Source organism: Pinus tabuliformis, chromosome 5_1 (genome assembly GCF_031772625.1).
Source record: "Pinus tabuliformis cultivar Carrire ecotype Pingquan chromosome 5_1, CPIR1, whole genome shotgun sequence".
Taxonomy (NCBI): domain Eukaryota; kingdom Viridiplantae; phylum Streptophyta; class Pinopsida; order Pinales; family Pinaceae; genus Pinus; species Pinus tabuliformis.
In genome coordinates, this window is record NC_142305.1 from 229,054,844 (window position 1) to 229,065,786 (window position 10,943).

General features: G+C 34.6%; 1 protein-coding gene across 1 annotated transcript; it reads right to left on the reverse strand.

The window, feature by feature from the left end:
* Nucleotides 1-2,757: 2,757 nt before the first annotated feature.
* Nucleotides 2,758-9,993, reverse strand: LOC149164239 (acyltransferase GLAUCE-like). The gene is made up of 3 exons (XM_089430891.1): nucleotides 9,448-9,993; nucleotides 5,545-6,070; nucleotides 2,758-3,331 (listed from the first exon to the last, which is right to left on the reverse strand). Exons 1-3 carry the CDS (start codon nucleotides 9,910-9,912, stop codon nucleotides 2,949-2,951), a joined length of 1,374 nt encoding a protein of 457 aa, XP_089287017.1. The 5' UTR covers nucleotides 9,913-9,993; the 3' UTR covers nucleotides 2,758-2,948.
* Nucleotides 9,994-10,943: the final 950 nt, after the last annotated feature.

The window sequence follows — 10,943 nt, forward strand, 5'->3', positions numbered from 1 at the left end:
TGTAATATTATTACATTTAACCTAATATTTCCCATCACCCCTAGCCTAAATATACCATTTTACTCAATATTTCCCCTCACCCCTTCTAATTTTATAGTTGAGTTTATTTACTTCTAAACTTCAAATATAAAGAAAAATTACAATAAGAAGTCAACCATTGAGGGGAAATGTTGGGTAAAATTTAATATTATAATATTATATTTTATCCCATATAACCTAGTAAAAAGTGGATGGAGGTAGGAAGAAATATTAGATAAAATGTAATAATTACATTTTACCTAATATTTCTTTGCATCCTCTCCTCACCCTAGCTCACTTTCATAGTTAAGTTTATTCATTTCTAAACTTACCATCCTAGATCCATTTGATCTCTATACAATCATTATTACACATAAATTAAGAGAATATGTTACATATATTATATTACAACGATTATCAAAGAAGCCATTAGAATGAATACGCAACTATTGTTCTTAAGCATAGTCCTGCTTAACCCTACTCTTCTTAGAAACACCTTCTTGAATCACCGAATAGCCTCTCGGAGCATGATGAGTAAGTCAGGCCATTTCTGGCAGGCCACATGCATCTACAACCCTCGATCCTCTCTTCGCTCAACACAGTCATGTGGGCAATGCAGGAGCTGACTCCAAATCTTGTCCATGCAGTAGTTGCATAAAATAATGTACAAACAGTATGATACACAATAGCATAAATCGATTCTTAGAAATTATATACTATTCTCTTCCCATATTCCTAGTCTTGCGAGTGAATCAACTCTATAAAATTGAAGGGTAGATTTAATTAAAAACATCTGGGTCGCCTTGAATGAAATCCAAACAATATAACAATTCAAACTCTAGTTTTGAATTGTTGGTGTCCCAAGGGAAATACAACCCTTGTGAGGATGTTTGATGTATTCTCTCATCTCAATTCTCTTCCTAATGCATATAATAGAAGCTCTTGGCCTAATCCACTGCTCAAGACCCCACATATCTTAAAGTAATGAATTCAACTAAGAACCTTTGGGTTGTAACCCTAAACTTTAATATCTACAACATAATTAATGTTGTTAGGGCATGCATAGCACTGTAAGCAGCAGGTTTGCAAGGTTAGGTGAAAGGTCAAATGAAATTCAGAGCTCTGAAGCTTCTACTAATATATACACATTATGTATTAAATTCCATTCAACGATAGAAATAAAGCATACAAAAAGACATAGAGCCACTGAATAAATCCATACAAATGACTAGCACAAACATATCCATATCCATGATTTTCTATGGCTAATTATGTATCTAAATATAACATCAAACTAAGATGGATCTTGGCTAGTTTAATTTCCCCCTTAAATAGGTTATATTCTACATGAATACCATGGGTCATTTTTTTATTTAAAGTTTACAAGGTAATTTTATTTTGTTGTTTTGTTTTTTATTTTCTTTTGGCGGAGTTAAAATGTTTACATTACATTAAGTTACACATCTCTATCATATTTTAATTTTAATTTTAATTTTATTTGGAAGGAGTCAAAATGTTTACATTACACATCTCTATCATATTTTAATTTTGATTTTAATTTTATTTGGACGGAGTCAAAATGTTTACATTACATTCTATTACATTACACATCTCTTACAATGTTTACATTACATTAAGTTACACATCTCTATCATATTTTAATTTTAATTTTATTTGGACGGAGTCAAAATGTTTACATTACATTCCGTTTACACATCTGTTACACATCTCTAGCTCCTAAGATGTTTACATTACATTAAGTTACACATCTCTATCATAACTTAATTTTAATTTTAATTTTATTTGGATGTAGTCAAAATGTTTACATTACATTCTGTTACATTACACATCTCTTACACATCTCTAGCACACTATGCTAGAGAGCACGTCTTAGCCCAATAAAAAAATGAATAATTTCATTAAAAAAGGTCCAAAAACTTTGATTATTAATTTCTTTGATTTATTTTTATTTTTATGTAATTTGTCGGAGCCAAAATTTTAAATAGGACATGCACAATCAAATTTCTTTTTTAAGTAATGGTAACAACACATTTTTAACTTTATATTATAAACTAAATAATAATCATATTGACATTAAATAAAATTCACAACACATCATAAACTAAAAACATCTTGAAATCCTCAATCATTATGATTAATTCAATTAAATTAGGTATCTTTTTTCTAATTGATATTAGGTTTATGTGATTCCTATTATGAAAAGCAAGAAATTTTTTTGGTAAAAATCACATCATCAGAATTTTGAACCATTTAGTGTGGTTCATCGTCAAGACAATATATATTTGAATAAATAATAATTATATAAATATAAAATTATTTTTTCATATCAATTAGATGTAGTATGAGTGGTTGAGAGAAATATTGTTATTCTGATTACTTAGAATGAATTGGTTATTGTATTAAATATGCTTAATTCATAATTAACATATCCTTATGAAATTAAATTTTAAATAAATTAAAATTAATTTAATTTTTCTGATAAATTTTGTATGTCAAATATTTTTTAAATGTATAAACAATTTATTTCTAAATAATAATAACATAGGCTAAACCAATTCCTCTAGTACCAAAAACAAATTCAATTTTATTATTGATAAAGAATTTCATGCCACATAATATAACATTTTGCTCATTTATTTATCACTTCTATGCCAAAATAAAAGTAACACCGAACATTTATTTTATCACACCACTTACATTTCCAGAGAATCTCCGTTGTAATACAAGTGCACATCCTTTGTACATGGTCTTGGTAATGTAGCAGGCTGCAGCAGGTTTTTTAACTATCTGTTAACAATTGATTCTAAGATTGAAACAAGTTAACTGCAAACATAATGATGATATTGTCGTACTATTGTTGTACTGTCATTAAGATCCTATTTCCTAGGCGGAAAAAAGAAGTGGAATGCTTAGAGGTCATAGATGAAGTGCTCAAATTTGTCCAACTGATGATTTTGTAGGGCAATGTAGATGTTGAGGCCACCGTCGTTTTTTCCATTTGAGAGAAGCAGCACAAACTCCACCATGGCATTCACAATGGGGCCTGCATATACAGGCTTCCCAAATCCAAAATCAACCAGCTGAAATGGTATTTTCCACCATGCAGACAAAAATATGCCTCCTTGTAATGCTGGAATGGCTTTGTATGTCTCACTGAAATCCATGGATGACCGAACATAATCATTTGTGACTCTGGCCACTCCTTCCTGCACTTTCTCCACACAGAATGATAATGGCTTCTCCTTCACTGCCCCTGCTGGTTCGATGCAATAAGAGCTGAAAACAGCGTTCCCTGATGCAAATTTCAATATAAATAAATCAGACTTGGAGCACCATTGAGACTTGGAGCACCATTAAACTGGATAGTAAAATATCAATTGGGTAGGAAATAAATAACAGTTACTTCTTTCTATTTGCTTTGAGTGTAACAGGTTTTACATGTTCAATTACCACTAATTCTGTCAACTTCCTTTTTGGTTAGGAATAGAGTAAGTGTTTTATATTTTACGCCAGAAATTAAAACAGACATGAGCCTAGTGATGCGTAGGTTAAGTAACAAATTTAATAGGTGATAAAGGGATAATTCGGTAAATTTAGATTTGAAAACATCTGATGGGATAGTTAATAATGGGCATTGATGGCTTCTTTGTTCATGGATAATTAAGTAGATTGAGATTTGAAAATATCCAATGAGATGGTTAATAATGGGCATCAATGGTTTCTTTCTCAACGGGGTTGTGGTTAAGCAGTGATCCAAGTCCTGTGTATTAACTTAATAGTACCTCATATCACAGCATCTTACAAATAAGTGGTTGAGACCAAATGCAAGTCCTGACTATTGACAAAATGGTACACAATATCACAGCAGCTTAGCCAAATAGTGGCTTATTTGTCAATGATGTTGTGAGTTCTGGTTAAGCAGTGAAGCCATTGGCATGATAAGCAACCCAACAAAGTTTAGTTCCTTCAAATACTCAAAAGTAGTTGGGACCAAATGTAAGTACTGTGCATTAATACAGTAGCACTTCATATCACAGCAGCTTAGCCAAATAAAAGTGTGCTCAGAGAAGCTTAGCCAAACAGTAATGTAAATGATGGCTGGTTGTAATGAAGCACTTTCAAAGGGACTTGGCTAAGCTGCAAGTTTGGAAAAGAAGCCACTATTTGGGCAAGTATGACAAAGAAGAATTTTCAAAAGGAGAAAGTGATGGTTGCATATCCATGCGAAATGAATTGATTAGTTCAGATCTAAGGTGAAATTCAGTTTGGCGGTCAATGGATCGAACTGCATACTAGTTTAGTTTTAAATTTGAAAATATTTAATAGAATTGTTAATATCATTATAACAAGATCGACCGTGTCTGTGTAGTCTTGGCAGATGTACTCAGCTTGGTTGTGTAATGAGTGGAGTCTGCACGTTTGGGCAAACTTTGCTCTATCTCGTTAAACTTTGGCAAAATGGACCAAATTCTGTTATTTTAACCAATTTTACAATAATTGGACAGTAATTTGACTACTTAATATAAGTTATACTAATGTCACTTTTAATATTTACTCTTTGGCTTTGGCAAGTTGTTCCAAATCCTTGTCATAATAACCAACCAAATAAAAGATAGTCCGGAAGAGACAATGGGAATACCATGGCTAAAAGTGTGTATTTATTGCCTTGAAAGGCTCTCTCCAGCTTAGCAAGAGATGTTGTAACGCTCTGTTAAACATTTTGACTCAGTCAAATTACATAAAATAAAAAATAAAATAATAAAATTAATAATTAATAATTAAAACCAGCCTAGATCCATCTAAACTCCAGATCTCTAGATCTACTAAGTGCAATCAAATATTTTGAGGTGCAAACCTCTTTTAGAGTGAAAAGAGATTTGATCTTGTCCGCCCTTGGTGGATCCAGATTTAAGTCGTATCTAGGCTGGTTGGTAAAAATCAAAATCCTTAGAAAGGTAAGTTGGGGATGTGTTAACAATGAAAGGGTACTCTTAAACATAGTTGTTACTTGTACTAGATTGGAAGATTAACCTTCGTTGCAAACTTTAAAGTAACCAATAGTATCTTTCTATGATCAGGTGATTTGGATGAAGCTTTAACTGCTTTGTTATCAGTCGATCAAAAGCTTGTATTGAGGTTTAACTGGCCATTCTAGTATAAGAAAACAAAAAGCTTCATAGCTGCTTTGTTATCAGTTGACCAAACACTTGTAGCGAAGTTCAACTGACCATTTTGGTATAAGCAAATGAGACTCTAAAAGAACACGTAATAGCAGATATACGAAGAACACTGAAAAGTGTATTTCTTGGATTGAGTTAGGAAGGTCTCACAAGTGAATTTGGTGTCAAATGGAACCATATATAATTATTCATTAACGATTCTCTTAGGTGCTTGCAACCATCTATAGCATCAGATCAGTATAAAATCTACAAACCAATGTAGCAATGTGCTCAAGAAAAGGCGGGATTCATTGAATAGTTTATGATCTACAGAGTATATGCATACCTGCAAAGCCCTTTGGCAGTGGGGGGTCCATCTTTGAACGAATATCCACAGCAAAAAGCATCTTGGAAGGTGCATCAGGAGGCATATCAACGGCCCTTGTATAAGCCTGCCATACTAGAGCTGCAATGACATCGAATGAAGAACATTTCCTCAGAGTACCATCCTCCATGGTCTTTTTCTTTAGTTTTTCTACCATCTCCCCAGTGAAAGGAAAAACTTTATAGTGGTAATCAGGTGGAAGAGTGATGTTGCATATTTCTGAGTTTGCTACATTGGCAGTTGTAAAGGAATTCCTCATCTCCTGAGGGATATCACTGAGTTTCAGCCCCTCCAAATGCTCATATTTGATCTCTGGAATATCTCTAGCTTTGAAACATGTCCGGTCTGGGAGAGGATAAGTGATCAATCCCTCTCCCCGTGCTATAGAGGAGAAGTTCATCATGAATTCCATTGCTCCAAACCCATCAAACAGAGCATGGTTCATAGACATTCCCAGCACTACCCCACCACATTTGAATCTAGTTACCTGCTTTTAAATAAAAAAGAAATAAACAGCTCAACTACTCTTGTAAAGTTAACAGAACGAAAGCATATACTGTAGAAATTTTGAATAATTTAACACATATTCACAGAGATTATCCTGATCATACAATTATAAGCGGAACATGTATAATACATAATCTTCTCTACGTTGATCATCAATTTACAGAAGCAGAAACATTCACAGGCACACATAGAAGCATCAATCAAACTCATTAACACAGTATGTATCCCGGGGAAAGCATCTCGCTAAAAACCCCACACTATCTGTATATTATATTGATTGAATCATGTAACATTACACAGCATAATACTTCTCACAAGTATCTCCACCTCTGTTACACACAATACAGCTCAGATCTGATCTCCAAATCTCTTCCACTGCTTGCCTGCCTCCACTGCTCAATACCTGCTCAAGAACTCATGAGAATAGCTTCCCAAACTCGATTTTCACCTGCAAAATAGTCACTCACTCTTTGTGGACGTGAGCAAAGGCTAAAATGTGGGTCAAATACGTGAGCAAACTCATTGGCATACTCAATCCTTTGATTGTGCAAGATCTGATGCACAACTATAGTCACAACTGATAGTAATCTGATTCTCTACCACTTGTCCCTGTTGAACTGAACATGCACTAACATGCAACTGAGTTAACTGATGTATTCTTTAGTTGTATTATGAGTTAATAACTTGTGAATTAATTAATAACTAATTCACCCAACTCATCTCTAGTCTATTGATCAGTTAGACTAAATACAACCAGTTTAACAAAGCTAAACTGAACACAACTCCATCAACTGCACCTCCAGTCCACTAAACTCAACTCACTTGAGTTCTAACTGAAGTCCTGCATGCAAATATTAGTCATCCCATAGGTAACCACGTATTTCCTTGTGGGATCTGCATGTACCACATCCGTAGCTCATTCTGAAGTGCTCCAAGAGAATAAGATCAAGTTTATAGTCCAAATATTATTATGAGACAATAATATTTGACTTTTCTATTTTTGACAGCCAGTCTAAAAATAGACTTTGATCACTCACACTGTGATCATTCACATTTTGATCAAAAATAGAAGTCCATCTATTTTTTCCCAACTTGACCAATCATCCATAAACAGCAACCTGCAATCCATAGACATGATCCATATGTCTAAAAATAGACATAGTCTAAAAATAGACTTGCGCCAAAAATACCCTGCGGGCCCACTTAGTGAAGGCGACTCTTTTCACTAAGCTCCATCATCTTGTTGTATTCTCAACAAGCATTTCTTGTTGCACACTTTTCAACATATACTTATAGATAGGGAAAAAAAAAGGTTGATGTTTTGTATCAAAAACCTTAACTTGTTTATCTAGAAAGGACTAACACTAGAAACTATGTTGTGATAAATTCACAAAGTGGACAATACCAACACCGCCTAATCAGCCAAGAAATATATGGATAGGGTTTTCCCTCTCCTTAGGGCATGCAGGACTGAATTGAACTAATCAGCTTTTAGCATTCATTATCTACAAGGAGGGCTTTTACCATTCATCCTTTATCAATGTAAAGCGATTTGGAGATTGTCCAAGGTCAATGAACCATTCATTGTTACACCAGAAAAGCCATCCCAAACCATGAAGAATCTGAACACAGTAAGTATGGAGTTTCATTTGAGCCTTGATTTTCCCTAGAAAAATATTATGTATGTGCATGTGTTCGGTATTATAGTCAGCATTGAATGCAATAACTACTAGACATATTTCCAACAGTTAGTTCAAACTTCAAACAGTTGAATCATCAGTCGAAGGCATGTTGCGTATAGATCACAAGTTCAAATCCAGATGAGTCCTTTGGGATGGGGAAGAGGAGAGATGCACAAGGTTTTCCTTGAAAAAAAACACATACATTATTAGACAAACCCGGAAAAGGTTACTAAAAGCCTGGACTAACTTTGTTAAAAAAAAACACTAATAAGCTATATTCAGTTGAAACCAGACTTCTTCTATAAATGATACTTTATGAGTTAACACTAGTTAGATGCAAAGTTGGAAAACACATTCTGAAATATATAATGCCATAATTTTTATGACTTTCCTACAAAGAAAACAAGAACATCAAGAACATCATATGATGGTGCTACGAAACAAGCAAGAACATCATGTATCTTAAGCAATTGCCAGAAGTGTATGCCAAAAACTTAAGTGAATTAATTAGAAAATAATTACATGGAATTTCAAACAATTGACTATCCACCTCATTAACAGAGAAAACAAATTTCCTGACATTCATCCCTTTTAGTACAAATTTCACACAAATAGACAGGTAGTCAAACAAGAATACAACTTAGGTAAGATATGATAGGACGGCGAAATTTGATAATAAACAACATAAATTTCTTGATTGTCCTGCTTTTGAGAATAACATTATCAACTCAGCCATATACAACATACAAAAATGATTACACTAAGAAAGCATTGCACCGTATAACAAAGTTCATAGAGCTCATTGCTACCAACATTCCCCACAAAAAAGGTGAAAATATAAACATTTTTACCTAATTAGATCAAGGTTATTCAATCAAAACAGGGTTAAATACAGAACATACATTACTGCAGATTGACATGATATTGACAAGGTTATAAGAACATCCTCCTCACATTGTAGAATATACCCGTAAAAAAGAATGCATTGCACAGATCAATGCAAACAGATAAGACTGCAAATCTAACATGAAGGAATCAAAATGGTCCGATAGACCAATATGGTCTAAATGGACAACAGAGCATTCAACAATTGACTCACTATTGATGTTTACAGGGTGCCAAGCAGTCTCAGTGGGTTCCATTCTTGCTACCCATACGTCATGAGTCATGAATGTGTCCTATAGACCAATATGGTCTGGTCGTGAGTTGGTCCTATAGACCAAGATGGTCTAAATCGCCAAAGGGGCATTGATTCAACAACTGATTCACAGCTGATACTCACAGAGTCCTAAGCCCTCTAGGCGGGTTTCATTGTTGCCATCCACATACCTGAGTTTCAAAGGGATTATATGTCATGAGTTGAATTTGTTTCATAGCCCAGTGTGATCTAAATGGTCAACAGGGCTTTGATTCAATGAGTGATTCACTGTTGAGGTTGACAGAATGCTAAGCCGTCCAAATGGGTTCCAATCTTGCTGCTAATGTGTCATGAGTTTTCAGGAATTGTGAAGGTGTCGTGAATTTCAAAGGGAATAATAATTAACCCCAGGACCTGGCAACAGCATGGGAGCATGTACCTTAAAGATTCAAAAAGAGACTGAAGTCTGAGAGATGAAAAAACACCCTACCCAATTGAATATTTACTCTTATCAAGACTACAAATAAACCTAATTACCTGCATCATCAACAGAGGAGGATTAGCCCCAAACTTCCTAGCATGAACTCCTTGGAGAACCAGTCTTCTGAAAACAGGATTTGGGAAAGCGACATCACCCAGATCAGATAATGTCAAATCACAATTAGCTGCTGCAAACAGAGCACCAGCTCTGTTACACTCAATTTCCAGCCTCTCTTTCTCCAAATTCAATTTCATTCTCCCTGCCATGAAATGGTAGGGCACTAGCACCTTCCCAAAGGCTTCCTTCAGCCCTCCCACATCAGCAGCAGCAGCATTCTTGTCCTCTCCATTGGGTGTGTAAAAATACACAGAATCCACAACATAAGCAACTGCTTGATCGATATTCGATAGAAAGAGAGAGCATTCTTCAGTGGGTTCAACTGGTACAATCATCTCAGGCTCCTCCACCTCCACATCTAAGTGGGTTATCAAGGACGACTCAGCTGCTGCTAGGGAACCCATTGTGCTCAATCAACTTCTAAAAGAAAACTCTGCTAGAAATCTTGCCAAAGAAATTGAGATATAAATATTACTTCAAGCAGAGTTGGTGTTGGGCATGAAGGATAATGGCATGTGTATGGAGATTTAAAGTCCTCTTAACTTCTCAGTCCAAGCTCGTGCTTAGTTGGCCGTCGTGGAGGATGTTATGAGACACGTTCCACAGGACAGGATGCGAAAGAAATGTGGGACATTGCAACTTTGGCCTTTCAAGAGTATTTCATTCTTTGGCCTTCTATAGCAATTTACAGTGCAATTTGACTAAGTTATACTATATACTGTATTTGATTTCAGCTGTTTTACTTAACGAGAGAAATCTGAACGTTATTTTCTAACTTTTCCCCAATTTAGAAAAACAAAATCGGAGGAATATGACAACAAAATTCAAATCGTAACGTAACATATTTAATATATTAACTGTGTATATACACGACTGGTTTCTTGTAACTTACTATGTTAGCATTCATTGATTTGTTTCTATATATTTTACTACTCAGGTTCATGTTCCTCTGAAATGCGGATCGCAACGTATCAGTCATTAATGTGGGTGCTGTTACTCTTTTGTGTATCTGCGCGGAGAAAGTAACGGAGGACAGCCATCAATGTTATTCTGTTTTCTTCCGAAGCCTGGTACTTTCCACGGGAATTGAATGAACAACCGCTGGGGTTGGGAATTCAGAAACTGTTACCAGAGAGGCCAGAAGGAGGTGAGAGTAATCTGATTTGTATAGTGTTATCAATCTCAAATAACTTTCTCGTAGATTTTAAGTTTGAAATATTAAATTTAAATTTATTGTAACTATGGTTGATAAATCTGTGTGTTTACACATTGCAGAGGTATTTTGGATTTTTAATGGGGTGAATAAATATTTTTATTTATTATTATAATGATTTAGGTGATTAGTTATATTAGGTAATTGGTTATATGTAACCAGCCCAACTATATTATTAAATAAATATTGTTGATATAAGTTTATAGGCATTAAATAAATATA

Bases quoted from the DNA above. Each gene is read 5' to 3' on its own strand.
- LOC149164239 (XM_089430891.1), bottom strand. From the start codon at position 9,912: ATGGGTTCCCTAGCAGCAGCTGAGTCGTCCTTGATAACCCACTTAGAT. The intron at 6,071-9,447 runs GTAATTAGGTTT...ATTTAAAAGCAG, and splicing joins CTCCTCTGTTGATGATGCAG to GTAACTAGATTCAAATGTGG. The intron at 3,332-5,544 runs GTATGCATATAC...AATTTGCATCAG, and splicing joins ACTGCCAAAGGGCTTTGCAG to GGAACGCTGTTTTCAGCTCT.